The sequence below is a fragment of the Stegodyphus dumicola genome, chromosome X1 (assembly GCF_044657685.1).
Source record: "Stegodyphus dumicola isolate Sdum_Otavi_A_Nest chromosome X1, ASM4465768v1".
Classification (NCBI taxonomy): Eukaryota; Metazoa; Arthropoda; class Arachnida; order Araneae; family Eresidae; genus Stegodyphus; species Stegodyphus dumicola.
In genome coordinates, this window is record NC_140780.1 from 154,884,344 (window position 1) to 154,911,417 (window position 27,074).

The 27,074-nt window shown below is 38.7% G+C and overlaps 1 protein-coding gene across 3 annotated transcripts in view; it reads left to right on the top strand.

Annotated features, from left to right (window-relative positions):
• LOC118197024 (epithelial sodium channel subunit alpha-like) overlaps window positions 1-16,322 on the top strand; it is a 215,544-nt gene extending 199,222 nt beyond the window's left edge. For 2 of the 3 annotated variants that reach the window (XM_085807588.1, XM_035368493.2), the window contains exons 11-12: window positions 8,389-8,464; window positions 15,971-16,322. In XM_085807588.1, coding sequence (XP_085663714.1) covers window positions 8,389-8,464; window positions 15,971-16,174 — 280 coding nt within the window. In that variant the 3' untranslated portion in view covers window positions 16,175-16,322. The remainder of the gene's footprint in view (window positions 1-8,388; window positions 8,465-15,970) is intronic. The other variant, XM_085807589.1, reaches the window with a different exon arrangement.
• The last annotated feature ends 10,752 nt before the right edge of the window (window positions 16,323-27,074 follow it).

Here is a 27,074-nt window from a genome sequence, read left to right on the forward strand (position 1 = left end):
TTTTATAACCAAGATATTTAAGTTCTTTAGTTGCGAATTTTCATTTTGAGGCGTTAATTGTAAGACCGGCCTCTTTTAATAATTTAAAAACTTCTTGTAGGTTTTTAATATGTTGTTCCAACGTACTACTCGTTATAATTATATCATCTAGATAGATTAAAGTCGATTTTCCTAGAACAGGCTTTAGAACAATGACCATAGCTCTCTGGAATGTTGATGGGGCCCCACACAACCCAAAGGGCATGCGTAAAAATGCATAAGTGCCCGATTTCGTTATAAACGCGGTTTTATGTATGTCTTCGGGTCTCATAGCTATTTGATAGTAGCCAGACATTAAGTCCAACGTAGTCATATATCTTGTAGATTTAATCTTTCTACTAATTTCCTCCATAACTGGCAAAGGGTAAACTGGGAATTTAGTAACACTATTAAGTTTTCTGTAATCGATAGCAAACCTCCAAGCCCTTTTATCCGAAGGAGGAAACTCGTTCTTTTTCCTACATAGTACGACTGGATTCGCGTACTCACTATTTATGGGCGTTATTATTTGGTTCTTTAACATTTCCTGAATATGATTTTCTATGATTTGCTCTTTCTGTTTATCATAGCGGTAAGGTTTAGTCCTACAGGGTTTGTCGGCAGTTAACTGTATCTGATGCGTAACTATTTGACAATTACCAGGCCGTTCTGAAAACAAGTTTTAAAAAGTATTCATCGCTTGCTGGATGGCTTGGCTTTCATGGTCATTCAAATGGCTAAGGTCGACTTGCGGTTGTTCCACTGGTTCCACCACCCTCCAATCCATCTCCAGCACGATAGAACTTTCCTGAAAATTCAGTTTGGCCTTCGCGGCTTTTAAAAACTCCATACCTAAAATAAGTGGACTTTGCAAGTTTTTTTACTACAAAAATTAATACTTTAAGGCTTTCGTTTTGAACCTGTATTTTTAAAGATAGTTTTCCAATACAATGACAAGTTTGTCCTTGCGCTGCTATGATTTCTGTGTTTTTATTTTTAAATAATCGAAACCTATTAAAATTCTTCTTTAAAAAAATATCACTCATAAAATTACCTTCTGCTTCTGTATCGATGAGGGCTTCTACTGGTACATCGCCAACCAGGACTTGTATAATTGGTAATTGTGAGTTTTTTACAATGACCGTATTTAAGTATCTTCTTGAGGGTTTTTTCAAAACTTCCGGGTTCTGGACCCTCGCTTTCACAGGCTCCTCTACTCGCTTAAAGCTTTCCTTTCAACTTCTGCCTTCTGGGTACGCGGACGGTTGTTTTCAAATTTCCTTTTTGGGCCTTGACCTTCGAGCTTCGATGAGTTAGCTTGATAGCTCTTTCCCCCATAAGAGCGGTTTGCATTTCTAGTCTGCTCATTTGAAGATTGCCTTCGGATACTTTGAGAATACGATGCCCCTCTAGCTTTTTCCGCTATTCTGCGATTTTGGAACTTGACCGCCAATTCGAAGAGCTCCTGCAATGTGCTTGGGTTTCTAATTTCGAAGTAATCTTAAGCAGCAAGTAGCAATCTTGGTAAGATTATTTCAATAATCTCCGCGTCGGGTTTCTTCCCATACAGCATATCCGTCAGCTTAATTTTTCGCAGAATAAAGTCCGTCAACTCTTCTATATCCCGTTGATAAAAACTATACAGTTCGGCTTCTAGCCTTGCTCGGTCTTTCACTATGGGGCAGGCCTTTAATAACGATTTTCTGAAATTTTCAAATGTATATGTCTGGCCTCCGAATTCCCCTAATAAAAATTTGCCTATATTCTTCCACCATAGCGAGGCCTGTCCTCTTAGAGCAGATGTGGCGATGGCAACTTTTTGTGTTTCAGGCACAGGGTAGAGCTGGAAGTGGTTTTCGAGGCCTTCTAGAAATATCGCCACCGAACTTTTTCCGTCGAAATCGACGTTTGGCATGATTGACGCTCTCATCGTCTGGACCAGGTATCCAAATCCTTCCAATTGGCTTGCCATTTCTTGTTGTTGTCCAGCAGCTTCCATCCAATTTTCGGCCATTTCAGTTCGACAAGTGTTCTGGCGCCAATGTAATGTTGCGCGCTTCCAACCTGCACGCAACAATAGTGGTGACTGCTATGAACTGGAAAGTAAACAAAGTCTTGAGAAGGGTTTAAATCCCTTTTTATTCAACTTCAGAAATTACAGATGCGTGCTCTTGACACTCACAAACTACGCCGACCCGGCGGTAAAATAAAAATAAGAAACTAAAAATGAATAATAACAAGTGACTACCTACGAGGCTCTCTAAAACGTAACTAACCTAACCGCGTTCTAAGATACCGCTGACAATTCAGCAAACTTCTGAATATTACGTTGAAATATTTAACTATCCACCGAGGCAAGCACACAAGCCGAAACGCGTGGTTCTTCAATTTCTAACTAGCCACTTCCACGCTCGTGAAGCAAGAAAGCACACTTTCGAACTCATTTTCCTTCTATTTAACTCATATTACTTCCGCTGACAATTTTGAATACTTTCCGTGTTCTACTAAAATTTACATACTCTGGCATTGGCAATTCCAGGGGAAAGTAAGGCTTGACAGGAAAGATAGTTTAAACTTAAAATAAATGTTAGTTAAAATAAATATGAACCCTACAACACTTTGAACTGTCCTAGAAAATTTGTTTTCCAACTTACAAGGTCCATTTTCTAGGAAATGTAAGCTAGTCTAGTTTGAAAAATAAATGTTCTTTCTGGTCAAACTGAACGTTACAAATGATGTTTAAAGTAAATGTTAATAATGTGGCCTTCTACAATTTGATTTGCGAGTCACGACTGATTCCATACTCTGCGCCCAAGTATCCAGTGGGATTCCTGCGCACACCGCTTGAATCTCATCCCAAAGTATGTCAAGATTACGTGGCTTACGGAAGTGCGCCTCATCTTTTGCCTCATAAGAAAACCTAGCGGCATAGGATCTCGAGCGATGATCGGGTGCAATTTTGTAAAAAGGTTCAGAAATGTTTACACTTGAACAAGGATTTATGGGTAGCATTATTTAGTCGGATGCAGCACAATTTAAACTTAATGGAACTGTCAACTGGCATAATTGTGTGGACTGGGTTGAAGATGATACCCACATTACTATTGAAAACGCTGTGAATTTACCTGGTGTGAATGTGTCGTGTGGGTTTGTCTCCAAAGGTACTCATTGGGCCTTTCCGTTTTGAAGGTACTGTAATTGTAGAAAAGTACCTAAGAATGCTTGCTGATTCCATTTTCCTTGCCATTCTGCAATGTACGATAATGCCAAATTTTATTACCAACAAGATGGCACTCCTCCTCACTGTCATAGGGACGTGCGAACATACTTGGAACAAAATGTACCAGGCCATTGGATAGGACGCAAGGAACCAATCGAGTTTCCAGACCTTACACTGCTCGATTTTTTATGGGGCACAGTAAAACATGAGGTATATTGTCGTAAACCACGCAACTTTCACACACTTTGGGATGAGATTCAAGCGGTGTATACGATTGGGCACTTTGGTGCGAAGTACGGAATTAGTCGTGACTCGTACTCATAAATGTCGATGCTAAAAACCACTATTTTGAACAATTACCTTAAACACCATTTGGAACATTCAGTTTAATTAAACAGTATACTTTTCTTCATATTGGACTTACTTTTCCCAGAAATTTAATCTAGTAGATTAGAAAATAAATTTTCTATGACAGTTCAAAGTGTGTACACATTTTTCTGACGTACCCTGTAGATTGTTTTAGACGAATCAAATGAATGTCCTCTCGGTTCATGAAGTAGAACCTTTACCAGAAAAAATCTTTACTATCATAACATTTCCCAAATCTAAGACAGCCAAAAGAACTTCATCGAGCATTCTTAGCAGTCTTAAGATTTTGACATTGATTTGTACCACAAGATGTAGAAACGGAGCTGCATACCAAACTGTGATGACAAAAGCGAGGGGTGAAATAAAGGGGAAACAGATCTCTCTATTACACTTTTGGAGTTCCCCATCTCGTTAATGCCTTCAGTACCTGCTTATTTGGCTTAATGGTAAACAGGGCTTTGCTGCTTAATCTTTGCATCGTCTTCACTATTCAAATGCCTTCATCTCTTTATTTCGTATCTCCTAATGGAAAAAAAAAAGTATTAAACCTCATTAAAGCCTCGGAAGAACTATCATCTTTATTGGTAATATCGGTAACTGCTGCGCTTGCATGAAAGGAACGAAATAAACTAGTAAGTTATGAAATTTTATTTTTAACAAGAATCAAATATTTCGAAGATATGAAACTTAACGGGTTTACCGTAAAGTATAAAACTTGAAAATACACTCATGTCCATAAATTAAGGATAATGCAAAATCAGGCAAAGAAAGAAATAGAAGCAAAACGAATTTGACTTATTTGTAAAGCTTATTTATTAAACAAAAGGTAAAGAAGAAAAAAAGATGCTATATGTTTGATATTATTAAAAAAATTAGCGATTTTTCTCCCTGGAGCAAATTATAAAAAAAAACTATTTACAAAAAACCAATATTACATGGTTGGTATGATTCTTACTACATTGTATGTCTCCCAGACGATGCAATACAGTCCTACAACGCCTAGGCATGCTGAGTATCAATCTATCGATCTGATCTTGGGGGATATTACACCACTCAAAAAGCAATGCTCTCCGAAGTTCCGGTAGACATGTAAGAGGAGGTTGACGGGCTGAAACTCGTCGGCCAAGCATGTCCCACACGTGCTCTACTGGATTCATGTTCGGTGAGAATGCTGGCCAGTCCATACGGGTGATATCCTCCAATTGAAGGCATTCGCTTATGATGTTTGCACGGTGAGGACGGGCGTTGTCATCTATAAACATAAACTGTGCGCCCATGGCGCCCCGAAACAAACATACTTGTTGTTCCAGAATTACGTCCCGATAGATTTGGCTTGTCATGGTTCCAATTTGAACACGCAGGTCAGTTCTGGAACCCAGAATAATTCCACCCCAAACGAGCACTCCTGCACTACTGTAACAGTGTCGTTCAATGATGCTTTCTTGGTTGTAACGGGTACCTAGAGCTCTCCATATGAAAGTCCGGAGAGAATCAGACTGCAAGCTAAACCTGGACTCGTCGAAAACATCACACAAGCCCACTGTTGCGGTGTAAACAATGCATGCTCTCTACTCCAGGCTAACCGCAGGCGAAAGTGAGTTGCAGTAAGTAGAACGGATCTGACAGGTCTACGAGCATATAGACCAATCTGTCCTAAGCGTCTGTACACGGTCTGCCTTCAAATTGTCGTACCAGTGGCTGAAGAGAGCTGACGAGACAGGTCTAAAGCTGTGCTCCGCCTGTTTCTTTTGGCAGTAACTGCCAAATACCGGTCCTCATTCGGCGTTGTAACACTGGGGCGACCTGTGCTGTAACGTCTACTCACATTACCATCATCTTGGAATCGTTGACAAAGCCTGGAGATGACACTCTGGGCAATTCCAAGTTCGTCTGATACTTCCAGTTGGGTATGCCCACATTCCAGACGGCAGATAATTCTACCACTTAAAAAATCATCCAAATGCGTCCTTTGTGTCATAATTATTCGGTTATTGCACTGAAATGCTTATAAAGCGCCTGCGAACAATTTTACCTCTTTGCCTGTTTTCCTTATATATTCACTCTCTTACACTCTCGTCATTGTGACGTACCATCGGTGTCATCTTGTTACTTCCTGAAATTTGCATATGATTCTTGAAGATGTGTGTAGTGATTTTACAGGTGATATATTTATTTTAGAGTTCGATTTCCGCGTGACTCCGAATTATCCTTAATTTGTGGACATGAGTGTATATGCTTACATTTGTTTAAGAAACATGCATTTCAATATCTTTCTACTTACATGGTATCATATAACAAAATTAATTATTTTCTAACTTATATTTTAAAGCAAAAAGCAACTTGAGAACTGTATGTATTTTTAATTTATCATAATTACAATTTAACACAGATTTCTTAACTGTGTTTAATTTGTTATGAGAACAACAATTTTGTGATCTAAATTACTGCTACTTAAACGTTTCGAAAATTTGAAGTATTCTCTTATATTTCTTTTTCTTTTTTAAGGCAGTCTATCATCTTAGAAAATTACGTATGTTTTCTATGTTAATAGCCTAGACTCTGTTTAATATTCCTCTAATTTTAAGAAAACATGCGTTATAAGACAAAACTTTCTTAGCTCTCACGTCAAATTCATTTCACTTCAGTTTCTATACACACAAATTTGATCACTGAAAATAATTCGTAGCTAAAATAAAGTGATCTTAAAAGTAGTCCCATAAAATTTTACCATCATATAACAATTGCAACACTGAGTTGTTCGATGTTAGGCGCGTGCAGTAGGTGCCCAACATAGTCTGGACAAAGCATACTCTGGACTGTTTTAAATTTTGATGCAAATTATATCGATCCAATCTAAAATAATTTGAAAACTAAGCTGCCAAGTTTAATATGCACCCGACATTGTTAGTATTCATTGCATTTATGAGTGTATTACCTAGAGTATATCGTTTCCATAAAGAAGACATAGTTCTTCGTAGCTAAGTACACTGCTGGTCATTAAAATTGCAACACCAGGACGGTTAGATCTGACGAACGTCAGAATCGCATGAAAGGAAGAAGTCGGGATATGCAAATTATTAGTATTTCAGCGCATTTAGACGACGTAGGAGGGAGAAACAACATCTGAAGCACTACATAAAAGAAAAGTTGTGTGCTTGATTTTTCATTCGGAAAGTGCTTTGTAAAGTTGAAGTTTGCTCAAAATATCGTGTTATGTCTCGAATAAGAAGAAAAAATGCTTACCAGCAAGTTTCGAAATTTTATAGAAGCAGGATCGTTGCCCATCTATCGAAAGCGTAGATTATCGTTCCGTGATATCACTGATCGCCCTGGTCGACATCCAACTACTGTCATGCGAATATTCAATCAATGGATTGCTGAGGGTCATACTAAACGGCATGCTATGAATAACGCCAGTCATGCATGCCGTTTATTGTGAGGTCAGAGAAGACAGTGATATTGTGATGTCAACCCTGCAAAACCGTACGACCACATCAAGGACCATTAATCAGAAATAGGCCTATTTGCAACACGCCCAGTATCAGCTCGTAAGGTACGTCGACGTTTGCAGCAGCGTCGACTATCAGTAGGGTGACCATTACTTCGGCTTTCCTTGACAATACAGCATAGAGACAGCGGAAACTCTGATGCCCCGAACAACAAAGCTGGGTACCAGAGTGGCACAAGGTCGCCTTTTGAAACGAGTTCTGGTTCTACGTGCAGTATTCCGATGGCCGTATACGTGTCTCGAGGCTCCGAGGAAACCGCACGTCGCCTGCTTGCATTCGATATTGGCATACGGACCCTGCACCTGGTGTGACGGTTTGCGCAGCCTATTGGGTACACGATACGCACATCTCCAGTTCGGATCGACGTTAATTTGAACGCAGATGGGTACATTTCTGACATATTACGTCCAGTAAGTGTGCACTATCTTCAATGCCCCCAAAGGCTTTGTTCCGACAAGATAGTGCAAGACCACATGTTGCACGTCGTGTTCTGTCCTGCGATACACAGGGCGTTCGATTGATGCCCTGGCCAGCACGGTCTCCAGATCTGTCCCCCATTGAAAACATCTGGGCATAGGATGCTACGAGACTGGCCCACAAACCCTCTCCAGATAATATGGTTGATGAAGTGTTACATAAACATGAAGCAGCATGGAATGAGTTGCCCATTTCTGTCATCCATGCCCAGTTTGACTCCATGCCTAATGGGGTAAGGGCCGTTTTAGCTGCCAGGGGTGGCAGCTGTTTCTATTAATTTCGCACCACTGTATACCTCCAAAATGCTTACAAATTTAATCATTTTTGTCTTCATGACATACTGTTTACGTGCAATAAATATCTTTTTTGTATTTGCTTTCCTTCATGGTGTTGCAGTTTTAATGGCCAGCAGTGTATTTTTCAGAACTCACATATGAATTCACAATCCATAGTGAAGATTGTTTCAGAACTTATGTGATTTCGTAGCGCTTATAATATATTTCATATAAAATGGTTAATAAATAGACCTTCATTTCGAGAAAGTTCTTAATATTCAATTTTGAACTCTATTTAAAAAATTGTGGAACACTGCAATTACTGTAATTACTATTTACAAAAAGCAAGATTCTAAATTATTGGGAAAATAAAGCTACGTTGTGAAAAGCATGCACTATATATATGAATTCTGTTATTCATGTTTTACACGACCAGCATAAAACGTTCGCTATTTAAATGAGCATTAAATGGTACTGCAGTTCAATAAAACACATACCTGATTTTTTTTTTCTGTTACAGGCGTCAGTCAGCAAGATTAAAGGTTTTCTACAGTTCTCTGGAGAAGACATATTACAAGCAGGAACCCATGTTCCAAGTAAGTTCCATGTTAGAAAATAATTAAATAGGAGTTGCTGAAATTTTTGACATAGAAATAACGTTTAGAAGAATACCACACCATTACTTCAACGAGTAGGAGGCATAAAACTTGAAATTATTAAATTTATTTATAAACGAAGTTAAGCTATTTCATAAATGCTACACGTAACTGTATACAAACAGTTGTACATTTCTAATTTCATACAGATATGTATTATTACTCCTCTGACATGTGACAGCATAAACCTAAATGCATGTGATTGTGTTCTTTGTAGCGTTAAAATTTAATCTAGAATTTCCCATCTACAATAATAAAACATAAAGACAAAAGATCTGTGTTCTTTCTATAGATATCTGTTCGGTTGGCTATAAAACTGAACACAGGTCGCCATAAAATTCTCCAGTTTTTACCATCACAACAAATCTATACATAGATTAGCTCCTGAATCGTTTTTTTTACTCAATAGCTGCAAAAATAGAGATAACGTTATAAACAATGCTTCTTCGAAAAAATTTGTCTTTTATACATTTTTCAATTTTATATTTTGAATCAACAGAAAAAGCACAATGAAAAACTTTTAAATAATTACTTTTATATAATATATAACTATTTCTTTTTTCCCCTCAAGGATAATGTTTGTTGCTTAGAAGAAAACTTCCTAACGTAATAATTAAATTTCATAACATCAATATGAAATTTGGAACTCCAAATTGCATCTTTTCTAAACAGTTTTATCGATTAATCAATTGTGATTTTATACAGAGGCAATGTTTCTCCAAAATGATTGAGTAATAATTTTATACCGTGTACCAGAAACGTCTTTGAATTTCGAGTAGAAAGAGTCTCTAAATAGAATGACTCGTACTAAAATAAACTCAGAGTTTCAGGTATAAATAAAAAATTAATGAAAAAACAGTAAGACCTTCGGTAAATTTATCTTGTCTCATGTAGAACGCGTATTACATTATGTGTTGGTAATAACATCTATCCTTCGCCAAGCATTTACAGGCATTACACATATCGATTCACTGCCGATGCAACGAACTTCCAGAAGGTGTAGAAGCCACGAAGAAGATTCAGAATCACATAGCATAGCAGGGACCAAAATTCCTTCGTCATTTGGTAGAGGACGTTGAACAAGAAGTCGCGTAAACAGGAATCCCGCTAGAAGTCAAACTTTGCGAACCTCCGAGGCAGTAGAATGGGCGAATATTCACACGTTTGAGCTCGCCGGCATGCATCTCACATATGCATCTGCGGATGATAAATGGCGCGCCGCTTTCCGCTTGCACCAGGAACGTTTCCCACGCAGGCGTACTTCTCATCATACAATCTTTGCATTTGTGCACAGAAGGTTATGCCAGCCTGGTTGTTTCATGAGAACTACCATGAACTGAGAACGAATCACGAGGATGACAGACAATGAGAAGAATGCCCTACGTCTGGTAGAAAACAAGCCGAGTGCGAGTACTCGAGAAATTGACTTTGTCTCAGTCCACTCTATAGAGGATACTATCAGCAAACTAAATGCGCTAATACCATTTGCAACGCTTCCAGTCATTGAAGCCTGGCGGTTATCCACTTTGGAGGAATTTTGCTAATTGGTTTCTTCAACAGATTTCGACAGACAACTATTTTGCTACGTCCGTATTGTTCACGTATGAGGCAATTTTCAAAAGAAAGGGAGCCTTTAATCAACATAACGCCCGTTTGTGGCCTCTTGAAAGCTCTCATGGTACGCGAACATCTGCAGCACAAAGGCGTTCCCTATTAATGCTTGGGCCGTTATTGTTGAAGACCACCTCTTTGGACCTTACCGTCTGCTCTCCAGTCTGAATGGTGAAGCAAATTTCATCTTCTTACAGCAAGTTCTGCCTGAACTTATTGAAAAAGGACCATGTTCCTCAGTCGTTGAGTCGTTGCATGGGCGCCGTCCAGAATGATGAACTTCCCCACATTACACCAACGACGTCCGCCAACACCTAAACGTTACATTTGGACAGCATTGGATAGGTCGTGGTAATCCGGTTCATTTGCCTGCTAGATCGCAGGACCTATTATGCCTTGACTTCTGCTGCTGGGCTAAGATGAATACATTGGTGTATGAGAGCCCCACTGATTCAGTTGAAGACCTCGTCACTCGCATCCCTGTAGCTGCTGGAGAGATGCGATACATGCCAGGAAGCTAGAAATTCCATGCGCCGCTGTGAAGCCTGTGTGACTGCTGCTGGTCGAAATTTCAAGCACGTTCTGTAGAACTTGTGCACACCACCAATGTAAGACTTGTAATGAAAATTATTTCTATTACACTAACGTGTTGCTGCATTGCTTCTTTTAACCGTAACTCGCGTAGAAAGCATTTCGAACACTGCAATGCTATATGATTCCAAATCATCTTTGTGCTCCTCTACACCTTTTGCAAGTTTGTCGCGGTGGTAGTGAATCACCCTGTATGTTTTGGGTAGCTCGGTAACTTACTACTCGAATTTTCTGGAAAGAAAGCGCCTTTCTAAATAAGAAAATATTATCAATCATGACACTTTTCTTTCAAAACGTACACTGGATTTTTGTTTTGGACTTTGTCTGCTGTCTGCTGTAAACTACGAATATGACGTAATGCAGCATCCAATGCTATAAATGACATAGACGTCAAAGATCTTTACAAAAGTTAAATCAATGATCCTAAAAGAGTTTCCATCGATTTTAAGTGCAGTCTCAGACTTTTTAAAAGGTCTCGTTCTAACGTGAATAAAATAATAAATAGTAAAATTAGAAAAGAAAAAATACACTTTTTATAGTCTTCATCTGAAGCATGTGGAACAGAACAGATATACAATGCTTTATAAAAATAACTCATGGCCTGAATTATTAGATGAAGCATAGCTATATTTAAATTACTGTAATAGAAAGCGCTCCTTTTTTTTTTATTTCAATTTTAAAAGAGTACAGAAAGCCCTGGAATCTGGGTTTCAAGACTCTAAAGAATGCTTCAGTACAGGATTTACGATCATAGTAGGTTTAGTAAATTATAATTCAGAAAAGTCAAAAGAAATCAAAAAACAAACTGAACAATGTCTTGCTTCCCATATTTAAAAGAAAATTCACGCATTTTTTTTATCTACGCTATGTAAAGGAAATTGAACTCGATTAGGACAAAGCTACCAGTGATATGTCAACATCTATGACTAAATTTCTCGGAAAAAAATGAAAAAGAAATCGGAATAAAGTGTATACCCTTTTCGTATATTCCATAAAAGTCTCCTGATATGGCACTAATGGACTGCAATGTTAAGAAGGGCACTTTCTATACGTCCGACAAAGAAAATTGATGGATTATGAAAAGTATTCAAGACGTTTTACGGAAAATTTCCCAAAGTAAATTTAAGAAATGGTCTTTGGACATACAAATAAAGCCACAGATAAATATTTCAAAGCAAGGCTACCAGCTAGCACTTAAAAGAAATATTCGTAACCGTTCATTTTATAGTGCATTCTGTATTTCCCAGATAATATGATTATGATTAACGCAAAATCACTCTCAATCCGAGGGCAACTAAGAACAACACAGGAAATACGAATTATCAGTATTACCGTTAAGTATTATACACTGACTACCAATAAGTATTTGGACACCTATGCAAATGACGATATCTGCGGTCCTAAGGTACGTCATGGACTCCGCCGTTATATATCGTGTAGGAAACAGCATCGGCTTTAGTCGCATGCAAGATGCCTCGCAGTTCCGAGCTCTCTGATTTCGAGAAAGGTATAATTATCGGGTATCACAAATGTGGCCGATCCTTAAGGGACATATCTAGCGATTTGAAGTACCCAAAATCGACAGTGGCCTATGTGATTAAGAAGTGGAAGGTGAGCGGTGATTGTCGGAATGTGCCCCGAGTCGGTAGACCAACGAAACTGGGAGATAGAGACCGACGAGTGCTGTCCAGAGAAATTCGGAAGAATCGCACCCAACCGATGGCCCTCATCCACGAGGAGTTTCAACAGGCATCCGGAAGTATTGTTTCAATGAATACCATTCGTAAGGAAGCACATCTGCTTGGTTTTCATGGTCGTGCTGCTGCCCATAAGCCTTTGATCACAAAGTCCAACCGCGCTGCTCGGTTAATGTGGTGCAAAATTGAGTGGTTAATGTGGTGCAACATCGAAATTGGACCCTAGATCAGTGGAAACGGGTTCTTTGGAGTGACGAATCAAGGTTCACCCTTTACCGTTCGGATGGCTGTGTCTGGGTCTGGCGTCTACTTGGAGAACGTCTCCTGCCAGAATGCATTGTGCCAACAGTCAAGTTCGGCGGAGGTGGAATTATGGTCTGCGGGTGTTTCTCCTGGTATGGGCTGGAACCCTTAGTCCCCATTCATGGTAAGCTCAACTCCGAAGCCTACTGCTTTATTTTGGATGACAATGTGCTTCCTACGTTGTGGCAGTTTTACGGGTTGGACCCCTGTTACTTTCAGGACGACAATGCCAGTTGTCATGTTTCGACGTTAACCAAGGCTTGGTATTGTGCCAATGGAGTTCATTGAATGGACTGGCCTGCCTAGAGTCCAGACCTGAACCCTATCGAGAACCTCTGGGACGAGTTGCATCGCCGAATTCAGGGGTGCACTACCCGTGCAAAATCGGTGAAGGAACTTATATGTCTTCTCCAAGCCGAGTGGAAGAAAATACCACTAGCTGTCATATAAAGACTTGTGGAAAGTATGCCCTGGAGGGACCACGCTGTAATTACCTCTCGTAGAGGCTCTACCGACTATTGATTTTGAATGAAGTTAGTTTTTCTTTTCTATCACAGGTGTCCAAATACTTATTGGTAGTCAGTGTATATATGTAAAATATAGAATATCTGTCTTTCAAATAATAAATTAATAATATCCCTTTAACTCCTGCCTTCGTTCTAAAAATAACACAACAATAATTTTTCTAACTAAACGAAAAAGATCCGTCATCTAATTTGTATTGCGCACTTATCTATGAAATCTGAACACGACATCTGGACTTTCTGAACATTAAACTGTCACGTGATCTCAAATGGTATAAAATGTTAATTGCATCGCAGCTCCCTCTCTTCTTTCCCTTCTGCTTCCTGATGCTTGTGTCGCCTTGCCGCTATCCATGTAGAGTTTACGTTTCTAATTTTCGTCTTTTAAGAAGATGTAATCTGTACAAAATTGGGGGGATGCATAGCGCACCCACAGTGATAATGTGCATTATCCAAGAATAAAATTTTTTGTGGAATTTATACCATGTCTGCAAGTTTTTTGGTTTATGCATCCATCGTTCTAACTACGAAGCAAAGTATTCAAGTTATGATGCAGAGCACCTCCGCCAATCAATTGCAACTTTCCTCTACCAAGTAATTTTATACAATAATGCAGTCTTATTACAATAACGGAGAAGTCATATTACATATATGTATATCCGTATTATAGTAGTAATAAATCTAAAAATCAGCAATTACTTTAGAAAACAGTTGAAAATAATTCGTACTTAAGCAAAAAGGGAAAAATATATCAACAACAGCTCAGGATACATTTCGATACTGAGTGCAATAATGAACGATAAAAGTCTCCGAGGCGTCTTCGGATATGTCATCCCGATACGTCTAGCTATAAGACTATATGCGATGGCAAAAAGCTTGTGACTAAAGACTTTACTCTAAACCTGTTTGCGAGATGTCGATCACACCATTGTGAAGATGACTACTGAAACGGCCCTATTGTCATCGGACTTAATTTTGAGACGGATAGAAGTTTCTAGAGAACGGCATTTCTCTTCCCAATTATCCACCTTCAGCGCTGATTCTTCCTTTACAGAGTCAAATTACATGTCACAAGACTTTATTAATTTGAAAAATGTCATTTCAGTTTGCTTTTATATGGATATTCTTTTAGATAATTTTCATACTTTTATATTTTATATCCAAGTATTTTATATACAAGTTGATATTTCATTAGTAAAATAATACAGAATAAATAGTATACATACATAAAATAAGTACTGCAGCTTCTTATGAATTTACTCTTAAGAGATAGGCTGTCGTAGAAAGACATTTTTAAGAATTTGCCTACATATCCAAGCAGCTTAATCGGGAAAATAAGTTACCCAACGCAACAAAAAAGTTGTTGCCGTTCGTGATTGTTAGAAACAGACAGCTATACAGCGCATGATACTCTATGTTAGATCTCAAAGTATTCTACATCAGCATCCAGCACCCTTATCAATAGTCCTAAAGGCGTGCCATGCCTTGGCGATAACACTCGAGGCTCTTGGATGCAAAGAAGTCCGTGAGTGCGTGTCGCAAGTCTACCTCATTTTCAAAGGATTTCCCATGGAGATGCTTGTCCACAGAATTAGGAGGATAACATGTGTCATTCGTTGTTCCTTGTTGGCTCCCGACAATGTGTGGGGTATTCACTCGGTCAACTTGCACACCTTTCCCATGCCGCCAAGATGAAGTCTCACTGTTTCCTCGGATACATGGAAGCAAGTTCACCCCACGTGTGACTGCTGCCCTCTTCTACGGCTGCCTTCAAGGCCTCGTTATCCAACATTTGTGACAGCCCACTGTGAGATTCATCACAAAGCATCAAATATTCTGACCTGAACTTCTGGAATCAGTACCTGGCTTTGCTTTCATTCACTGCATCTCCAAATGGCTGACATATTCAACGACTTAATGCGGCTGCTGACAGGCCCACCTTAAATTCATAGAGCAAACAACCACCAACGAGCTGATTCGATTTTCTCTTCGATACTGGACGTATTGCTATGTGTGCGGGGCAAAGTACCTGTATTAGTGCAGGTCAATGTTACATTAACCCTTCATCGCTTTTCCGACGCGTGAGTTACTTCGTTTCTTCTGACGTCATCAGGTCGTCATTCTTCAAAAACGATAAGAATTTCTTTTCTTTGGTTCACTGCAATTTCGTTACGTAATTTAAATCACTATTCAAAATAAGAAGAACAAAATGTAAATAACAGAAGGATAAAAATTGAAGGAATTAAATTATAAACTGAAGAACGTATTTACAAGAGTATTTTAGCAATATTATTGACTTCAAACTGGCATAAATACGTCGTTCAAAGCTTTTTGTCTCATTGTACAACTGTTTTTATTCCGGACTACACTGCGTATTATTAAATTACTTACTATTGTAGGTCAAAACAACTTCCAAATACTACGGCATTATCTGCTTCTTTCCTTTCCTTTTCTTCTTTCTTTATTTTAATTTTCCGCAGACAGTTCTGTGTTATGCTGATGATTTGTAACAATAATTTTTCCATCATTCTGCAGTAACGTTTAGGCTACCCTGTTAATCGGAATTTGATTGTACTCCATCAACGTATGAAACGGCATTTATGTGTTCAGTCATTTGTAGTATTTTGAAGAAAGTAAACTAAAATGTAAATATAAACTAACTAGGTAAATATAAAACTGTTTTCGATATATCGTTTAATTTAAGTACATTTTTCCCACAGGAATCCGAACTATTTAGCCAACTTGGAGGTCAGCTTGGACTATGGTTAGGTGTATCTTTGGTAGCTCTTTTCGAATGTCTGGAAAATATTTCCCACTTGATACACTATTTCATAAAGAAGTCGGGATGGAAACCGAAACCGTCACTCTCCAATAGCTTCCGAGTAAGAGATACAAAGATTACTGAGAAAATAACAAGTGTGTGATTAATAATGCAACTTATACTTGCATCCCATAATGGAAAATGAAAAACTTATAATACATTGTACTTATGTACATTTACAAACTTATGTACATTTACTTAATTATACAGTGATATACGTATATTCATATAATAAAGGGAGACTTGGCAAATCTGTAGTTTCCATTTATTTTAAACCAGAATGTCGTGTGGTATCCAATAAAACACAAATGCCTTACATCTTCATTTAAAAATCTCGGAAAAGTTCGTGAAATACAAAGTCTTGAACTTGATAAGTTGCGAAATGTATGACTACGGCAAAAATTTTCTTCTAAAGCTGCATTGATATTTATACAAGCTATCTGCATTGAATGTTACTATAATTTCATATAACTTATCTCGTAATTATGAATTAATCATAGCAATAAAATGTCTGGATCTTTCTCGCTACAAATCAAGATGTGTCAAACAATTTACTTTAGAAAAGATACACTGGTGTGCAAAAATTAAGGACGAAGTCGAAAAATTAGCATATCAGCTGAACGAAGAGGCAGAGCGGACAGAAAGACCAATCAGGAGATTAAGTAAGGTGATGTACGGTAGCACATGCGCAGATATGCAGGTAGACGTAATGGGGGAGTGTCTGAGTAGTATAAAGCATGTTGTCGGTGTAAGATCAGTATTTCTGGCAAAGAGATTGCACGCCATATAGCAGTAAAAATCACACCGAGTTGCTGCCTCAGCGAGAAATGGCGAATAATCAATCTGTTAGGCGACATCTGGATGCTTTTACCCGAGGTCGAATCATTGGGAAGTTGGAGGAAGGCCGCAGTGTGACAAGTGTGGCTGCAGAGTTCGGAATTGCTCACAGCATCGTTTCACGACTTTGGAGACAATTTCAAACTACAGGAACAGCTATTCGGGAGTTTAGTAGCGGTCGTCCCCGAGGAACCACACCCGCAGATGACCGGTATATTGCCTTACAGGCCAGAAGAAACAGGCGGCAGACAGCGGGAGAAGTCGCTAGACACACGACACAGGCGACTGGACGACCGATATCGCGTTTTACCGTGGCCAGAAGACTGCACGGTGGTGGTCTGTTTGCACGACGCCCTGTACGGTGTGTACCTCTAACGCCTGCCCATCGGAGAAGGCGTTCTCTGTGGTGCCGGGAACACCGGAATTGGAGAGACAATGAATGGGGACGAGTACTCTTTACAGATGAGAGCAGATTCAGTCTGGTAGCAATTCTCATCGCATACTCATCTGGAGAGAGCGGGGAAGCCGCAATCATCCCTCGAACATCATTGAAAGGGACAGGTATGTAGGTGGCGGTGTTCTCGTTTGGGAAGGCATCATGCTTGGTAGTCGTACAGACCTTCACATCTTCGACGCAGGTTCAGTCAACGGGACCCGTTATTGTAACGAGATTCTTCTTCCATATGTGCGTCTTTTTAGAGGCGCTATGGGTCCGCAGTTCCTTTTCATGAACAACAATGCACCATGCCATTGCACAGTAGCTGCCGAACAGTTCTTAGAGAGTGAGGATATTGAACGTATGGATTGGCCGGCACGATCTCCGGATCTCAATCCCATCTAGCATGTATGGGATTTTCTAGGCAGACGCTTGGCAGCTCGTACCTTACCACCAGTAACGATTCCGGAGCTTCGATTGGCGCTGCAAGACGATTGGGCAGCAATGCCTCAACAACTCATTGACACCCTCATTCTCAGCATGGGCAGACGCTGTGAAACCTGCCTAGCAGTCAGGGGAGATCATATCCCCTATTAAAGACCGGATATTTCTTGCTGGACACCCATCACAGGGATGTTTCGGCCTTCAGTCGCATTGCGCTCCATGCTACTTTATCAGGTTCAATGTTTCTTCTAACCTTCTTCGGAAACATACAATGACCTGACTAGGAACAGAGAGCTTACTAAAGCTATGTTCACTAATTGTAGTAAGTAGACAGGATACAGACGAAGGGTATACAAGACCCTTTATTTTTCTTTATATACAATGACTTCCGTACTTCGGAATACAATGACCCTCCACCCGGGGTCTAACGTAAAAGGTATAAAAATAAAAATAAACTCTAATTTAACTTTAGAATAAGATTGGCCTTATAATAACAGGAAGCGTATGTAGCACAGAGACTGTGAACACTACAATACGTTTAATTTATCAAGAGGATTAAAACCTCTGGCCTGGAAGGCAAATAGCAACTGCGTAACTTCTAAGGTAAGCGGCCTGCTTCGAACTCACTGCTTCCTCTCTCCTGCTTGGCAAAAAGGCCACACTTAAATACTTGGCGTTCGCCAGACAACTTTGCATAAAATCCTTCACGCTTATAATTCTGGCCGGAAGTAGAAAATAAGAAGTGATAGTAAAGATTTAAAATAAAATAAACGTTAGTAAAACTTAAGATCCTTACATACTTCCCGCCAGAGTTAATTTGTTTGAAACTGAGGTCTAAAACGACCTTGTTGAAAACTTTTAGCTCTAAAAACTAACGCGAGGCCAACCTTTTACAATCATAACTTAGCTAGAAACTAGAAAATTTAAAAGAAAGAAATTTGTTACAATAGTAGCTCCCGGGATATACAACAATCTTTTTTTTTTTTTTTCATCTGTACTGCATCTAAACAGGAGCTTTATTCAATTCTGGTTCCTTCCAGAGATCTGGAAGGAAAACTAGTTTAATGAAATGTTACAGAATGACATTGCAATTAACATATAGAATATACTTCTCTTAACATTCTTATTTCATTCATGACTATTTTAATTATCTCTCCCCGTGCTCTCTGACATGTGTTGTAAAAGAACACCAAACACGTATGTGTTTCTGTCTACGTGTGCCACACTTCCTCCTACAATCAAAACACTAACGTGTTAAAATTCAACATACGAGACCTCTTAACACACCCTACTTTCAACTCTAAACCCTGAGGTACTATTCTGAAAGTGGCTAACTCTAAAGTGTAGCGTCAGAGAGCCTAACTACATCATTCAACCTTTAACACATATTCACCATGATTTAAACTTTACAGTCACACGAATAACAAATTTTTAACATTACTTTCACTTTTACCATATCACGGTATTTCTTAACATTCAAAATAACAGTTCACATGTATACAAGAACATATCAACATGCCGTTAATTTTACACATTTGAAAACATACATTAGTAGTACATTGTTAACTTCTATTCTTTTCAAAGCAAGTGCCAATTCTTTCTACATTGAAATAATACTACATTTCAAAAAGTCTTTCAGACTAAAACTTCTTTCTTGCTAGAATGTTTTAAATAAAATTTATACAATAACTTTTTACAATATTTAAGTCTTTACACAACGCTATTATACATCAACTTTAGTTTTACGCGCGAGTAATTGAAAAACATAATAAGAAAATCGGTCACAACTCATTTCTCGCCCTTTTGGCGATAAAGGCGATAAATTTTACCTCGCATGAGGTAAAACTTCTTGAAATCTGCCACTTGCAGTAAGAATGAAAGATTAACTTAAGTTTGTAAAGTAACATAAAATTTTACTTATCTTTGTAATATTCAGACATCCTTTTCTGGGCCCAGTCTTTAAAGGTATAGCTGATAGTAGCTTGGTTGATCCTCCTTCTTGTACGGGCTCGCCCTTCAGTGCTTTCCTCTGGAAGCTTCCGTTTTTCACCAGTACGGCCACCCTTGAACACCTTCCTTTTGTGCTCTGCTTGTGGTCTTGGCCGTTTGAAGGCAGCTGGTCTTGGTGAAACCGGGAAACTTCTGTCGTGATCCTGCTTGGACCTCGTTGTTGGCCGTTCAAATTTTTCTTGTACTTTTTCCTCCGCCGCTGATGGCCCTTCCGCAGTTCGGCGACTTTTGCTGCGGAGAGTTCTGTCGGATGTGTCAATCTTCCGTTTCACAGCCGGGTTATAGTTGCCGTCCTTTCTCCCGCTCCTTTCCACATACGTCGTCCTTCTCCCTTCTTCATTCTGGGGGTGTTCGTGCACTCTGTTTTCTGGACGGTGGAACGGCTTCTTTTTCTTTTTACCTTCAGTTTTTCCGCGGGGCAATTTTCTTTTCACTTGCTTCCGTCTCTCATTGGCTTGCCCTTGTACTTGTCGTTTTCCCACCTCTGGAACTTGTACCTGCGGTGTCTGCCGTACCGGATCCTGCAAAAGATCTGAAAAGATTTTCATTTTATTACGATCGAAGTAGGGTTTAATTTGATCAATATTTGCGGAACAGGTTTCACCATTTCTTGCCTTTAACACTACAACAGCGTGAGTTATTTTTTCTATAACATATGGTCCTTCAAAGCGTGGAAAAAATTTGGCAGTTTTATCTTCTGGTGCTGAAGAAAGTGAATGCTTGATTTTTAAAACTTCATCCCCTACTTTATAAGTTACTCCCCGTCGTTTCAGATCATAGTATAACTTCTGTTTTCTTTGTGCTACTTCCGTATTCTTTTTTGCTTCTTTTATTAGTTTTTCTATATCACCCATTTTAAATTCTGGGGCTCCTCTTTGTTGCACATAAAATAGTTTATCTAACGGTGTTATAACCTTTCTGCCTAGAAATAACTCAGCAGGAGTTTTGCCCGTTGTATCATGTTTTGCGGTCCTAAGGGCGAAAGCAAATTCATTGACATAGTTATCCCAGCTTTTATGAAAATTTTTAACATAACTACGGATAATTTTCACTATATTTCTGTTGACCCGTTCCGCTATATTTGATTGCGGCCGATACGGGACCATTTTTAAATGACGTATGCCCAGTTTTTGGCACATGTCTTCAAATATATTACTTACAAATTGAGGACCATTATCCGATATAACTTTTAGGGGCGCCCCGTATTTTAAAATATATTTATTTAAAATAGAATCAGTAACTAATTTCGCGGAGGCTCGTTTTAAAAGAACAATTTCGGTCCATTTACTAAAATGATCAACCATAACAAGGAGATAGCGACTTTTGTTTAACTGACTTTTTGGGAAAGGGCCCAATAAATCGATGCCGATTATTTCATTTGGAAATTCGGATTTAATACTATTTAGAAACCCGGCCGGGCGGAAATTAATATAATTAACGGCTTGACATGTTGGGCAGGACTGGACATACGCCCTTGTTAACTTTTGCAGTTCAGGAAAGTAGACTGCCTCGCGTACGCGTTGGATAGTTTTTCGAATACCAGCATGAGAAGCTAAAGGGCTGTCATGGAGCTCTTGCAGGATATTTAATCTAAGACTAGCTGGGATAACAGGTCGAAATTCGTTGTTGGAATTCGTAGTTTTTGTGTAGAATAATAGACCATCTATTAGTTCGTAATGGGCCGCCCTATTTCTTATCGCCACAATATCTTGGTGGCTAAAATTTTCAGGATCCTTCAAATACTCATAAATACTTCCAAACTCAGGATCCTTACCCAGTTCGGTTATTACAGTTTCTCGGGAATTTATTGTACACGCTGTCAGCATTGCAACTTTTACGGTATTACCCTGTTCGTCTAATTTAATTCGTGATAGGGCATCTGCTACGATATTTTCCTTTCCGGGGGTATGCTTGATTACCAGATTATATTCTTGCAGCTTGAGTGCCCATCTTATTAACCTTGGGGATAAATTTTTCCCTGAGTACAATCTAGTTACCGCCGCATGATCAGAATATACTGTTATCGGCGCCTTTCCAAAATAGACTCGGAACTTTTGCACTGCTAACAGAACTGCAAGTGCCTCTCTCTCGGTCGCGGAATAGTTTCTTTGTGTTTGATTTAAAGTTCGGCTAAAAAATGCCACGGGCTGCTGATTTTGCGAAAGTACCGCTCCTACCGCATAATCCGAAGCATCCGCTGAAATTTCTAAATTTTCATCCTTTTCAGGAAATTTCAACACAGGGGCTTGCGTTAATGCTTGTTTTAATTTTTCGAAAGCACTATTGGCTTCAGCCGTCCACGAGAATCTTGCCTTTTTCCTTTTTAATTTTAACAATGGCTCAGCGATAGCCGCAAAATCTTTTATAAAGGACCTATAATATGAACAAAGTCCTAGAAAAGAAGAGAGCTTCTTTGCCGTGTTTGGAGTCGGATACTTTTGTACAGCGATTATTTTTGATTCATCTGTCTCGATCCCTTTTTGCGATATTTTGTAACCTAAATATTTTAATTCAGGGGCTGCAAATTTGCACTTTTCGACATTAACTTTTCGACCGGCCTCATTTAATAAAGAAAACACCTGTCTTAAATCCTGTATATGTTGGTCGAGATTATCACTAGTAATAATGATATCGTCTAAATAGATAAATGTGGACTTTCCAAGAACAGGTCTTAACACAATGTCCATGCATCGCTGAAATGTTGCTGGGGCGCCTGAAAGGCCAAACGGCATACGCAAAAATGCATAAGTGCCAGACTTGGTTATAAAAGCAGTCTTAGGCACGTCCTCAGGCCTGACCCCTATTTGAAAATAACCATTCGTTAAGTCTAAAGTCGTCATAAATTTGGTTGATTTTATGTTCCTTAAAATTTCTTCTATGATCGGTAACGGATATACCGGATATTTCGTTATGGAATTTAATTTACGGTAATCAATAGCGAATCTCCACCTTTTTGGATGCTCCAAAGGATAATCATTATTTTTCTTACATAAAACCACCGGACTAGCATAACTACTTGAGATAGGCGTTATGATCTTTTTACGTAGCATATCGGTAATATGCCATTCTATAATTTTTTCCTTATTCTTATCATACCGGTATGGTTTTTGACGAACCGGCAATGCATCTCCGGTGTCAATACTATGGTTAGTAACCTGAGTAAATCCTGGAATAACACTAAATAAGGAAGCAAATTCACTTACCACTTGTCGGATTCTATCTTGCTCGTCATTAGGCAGGTGGTCAAGATTTAACCTTGGCGGTTCAACCTTTTCTACACGCACTGGTTTCATCGTCAGCTTAAGGGACGCTGCATTAAAATCCAGTGTAGCTTGTGCGTCTGAAAGAAAGTCTATTCCTAGGATTAAATTTGCTTGCAAATTCTTTACTATAAAAAACATCACCTTTACTTGTTCGTCCTTGATACGGATGTACAAAGGTACTTTACCTACGCACTTACATTGTTCTCCTTGCGCCGCTAATACTGTTGTATTATCCGCATTATATATGCGGTATTTGCGAAAATACTTTCTAAAAAAGACTTCTGCCACACAGGAACACTGCGCGCCGGTATCCAGGAGTGCGGTGGTCGGGATATTATTTACCAAGACTTCAATCTTCGGAAGAGTTAAATTTTTCACCATTACTGTATTTAACTTGTAGGAAGAGAGGTTTTCGTGGCCTTCGGATTTCCGCACCCTCTCGTCAGCAGAAATCCGTTTTAGTTTAAATTATTTTTCCTTTCGGTGCTTTCCTTCTTTCTCCACTGGCCTTGAGACTTTTTTCCTGGGTTGCTATTGAACTGTCGACGTTCGCCGGCTGTTTTTGAATGCTCGGGTTTCCTTGCCCACTGATTCGCTTTTTCTCCGTAGCCATGTGCTTGAGTTTGCTGTAGTCTTGGCGTACCAAATTGGTTTCGCTGTTGATATTGGCGTCTTCTTTCGACGTCCGCCGTTCTTCTACTTTCAAACTGCATTGCTAGCTCAAATAACTTTTCCAGTGTAGTCGGATTTCGTAATTCAATAAAGTCTTGCACTTGGGGTAGTAACCTCGGCAAAATCACTTGAATTATTTCAGGATCCGGACGGTTTCCATACAAGAGCTTGAAAACGTGAATTTTTCTTAAAATAAAGCTCGAGAGGTTTTCCATTCTTTGTTGATATATACTGAAAAGTTCTGTTTCTAATTTCGCACGATCCCTTACAACAGGGAAGGCTTTTAGTAGGGCAGTCTTGAAATTTTCGTAAGTATAGGTGGGACTTCCTGCTTGACCCAAGAGACTTCTGCCGATACATTTGAACCAGTTAAGCGCTTGGCCCCTCAAAGCGCTGGTAGCTAAGGTAACTTTTTGAAACTCGTGCACGGGGTAGAGCATGAAGTGGTCACCCAATTTTTCCAAAAAACTGGTTACCTGTGAGTTTCCATTAAACGTTGCTTCTGGTTTCATCGAAGCGCGCATGGTCTGGACGATGTACCCAAATCCTTCCAGAGCGGCAGCTGGCATTTCTGGATTCTGAGCCGTTTCTGCAGGCAGCACAGGTTCTTCTTGAAATTCGGCCATGGTTATTCTTCGTCGGGCGCCACTATCAGGTTCAATGTTTCTTCTAACCTTCTTCGGAAACATACAATGACCTGACTAGGAACAGAGAGCTTACTAAAGCTATGTTCACTAATTGTAGTAAGTAGACAGGATACAGACGAAGGGTATACAAGACCCTTTATTTTTCTTTATATACAATGACTTCCGTACTTCGGAATACAATGACCCTCCACCCGGGGTCTAACGTAAAAGGTATAAAAATAAAAATAAACTCTAATTTAACTTTAGAATAAGATTGGCCTTATAATAACAGGAAGCGTATGTAGCACAGAGACTGTGAACACTACAATACGTTTAATTTATCAAGAGGATTAAAACCTCTGGCCTGGAAGGCAAATAGCAACTGCGTAACTTCTAAGGTAAGCGGCCTGCTTCGAACTCACTGCTTCCTCTCTCCTGCTTGGCAAAAAGGCCACACTTAAATACTTGGCGTTCGCCAGACAACTTTGCATAAAATCCTTCACGCTTATAATTCTGGCCGGAAGTAGAAAATAAGAAGTGATAGTAAAGATTTAAAATAAAATAAACGTTAGTAAAACTTAAGATCCTTACAACGTTTTCAATAAAGCTTTTTATCCCTCTGATTTCTCTTTTATTAAGTGTTGCTTACATTACTCATGTCCTTACGTATTAGGGATCTTACGGTATTAAATGTGTTGATTTGGAAAGCTTTTGTACAAAGTTATATTGAAAAAACCGTCTCGTCCTTAATTTTTGCACACCAGTGTATATGCGCCAAGAATACTACCCGGAGAAAGTAATAATTCTCCAAGTAATATTACATTTGCTATCATTGACAACGAAACCATTTCCCGTTATTCTCTTCGCGATAATGGTGGACGTGGTGCTGTACTGATTAACCACTATGGTAAAGGAACAGTGCCCACGTCCTCCGTCACTCACTCACTCACTCTTCGCGAAATTCTAACAACCAACGTTTAAGTAATTTACTACGACTCCAGCAGGGAAACAGATATACGTTTAAGAAATTTTAAATGATTATAAAATTTTCCTCCGAAATAAATTTTGAAAAAAGGTACAGTAGACTTCTTCATACTCGACTTAATATGGACTCAGAGGGAGCCGAGTTACCGAAAATCTCAAATTTTATGGAAAAAGGGATGAAGTTATTCACAATTTATGATTTTTCTTTCAACGCCTAAATCCATGGCAAATTTATTAAAAAAAACCTTCTTCTTTGCCCAGTGTCTTATGGCATCTAGTTTCACTTCCATTATTATACTGGTTTGTTTTCTCTTCTTTTCTCTCGAAATTTTCGCTTGTACTGACAATACAACACATTACTTTGTATATAAACTAAGAATTCTACGCAGAATGAAATGGAGGTTTAACTTACAATACGATTTTTCAGTTACTCTTTTTTACCCTAGTTTCACTTACAATACAGCCTCAATTTCCGTAAGACGTGCTAACGGCTAAAAACAGAAAGGCATGTGAGTGGTTATTGAGGCTACTTTTGACATTCATTAGCCACTTTGTTACTGAAAGGAGCAACGGGGTTGACTGGAATTTGTAAAGAGAGAAACAGAAAAAAAAAAAAAAAAAAAGAATTTTTCGCCAAATTTGCTATAGAAATTTTATGAAATAATGACACAAAGGGGAAGTGACAAAAATTGAAAAACTAGAATATCTTAACAAATCTTTGAATAGAGCAGGAAAACATGTGGACATTTATATGCATAAATATGTACTGTAAGTTACAGCGGTACAATAACTAAAATATACTATTTGTACGGCACTCGAGATGTAAGTATTTATTGCAGTCTCGCTATCAATAAACTACTTTATTATTTTAAAGATTATGTTCTGCATAACCAACGATTCAGCGACTGAAAAGAAAATACCGCAAGTTATATGGAATGTCGAGTAATCGGCAGTCGGGTTTGCGAGACTCTAATGTAGGTTTTTCTTCCCCCCCCCCATCTTGCGTGCGTATATTACATATTCTGCTTTAATAATTCAATTGTTTTCGAATAAGTGCCTCATTAAAACAGTTGTTTCTTTCTGAGAAATTAAATGAATGAAAGCGGTTTTTGTTTTACTTTCCAAATATATTCTTTTCTTTAACTACTGAACCAAATGCTTCAGTTCTCTAATGAAGGAGGGCATAATGCGTCGTCGACAAAACGAAAAATATCTTGTTAACGACATTTGAGTCCGCCTAAGTACCACGCCAACTTCCAGCGAGAAAGCAGTGCATAATTTCGTCATCAGCTTAATTCGACTTGTGTAAAATTTTTACAAACATAAGAAATATATCTCTTATACTACTTATTTCTGTAAACTAAGAATGAATTTAATTTGGAATTAATCAAACTTCATATTTCATGTTTAATTTTTAGGATTATTTCACCTATATTTTCTTCAATGTTAAACTGATCCTCAAAACATATTTTCAATATCGCTCTCATCTTATTCTGAGTATAGATGATCAGATATACCTTTTAGTTCATTACTTAATTAGTTATGCTTTTTAACAAGTAATGCACATACATCACGTCCACATTTTCTATGGGAAACTTATCTTTACATTTCGTTATTATGGCTTTAACACTTTCTTTCTTTTCGATATATCTTTCTGATTTATATTTAAGGTAGATCCAAAAACCTACGACATTAGAACCTTCAAATTGGACACTATCAGTAAATGCAATA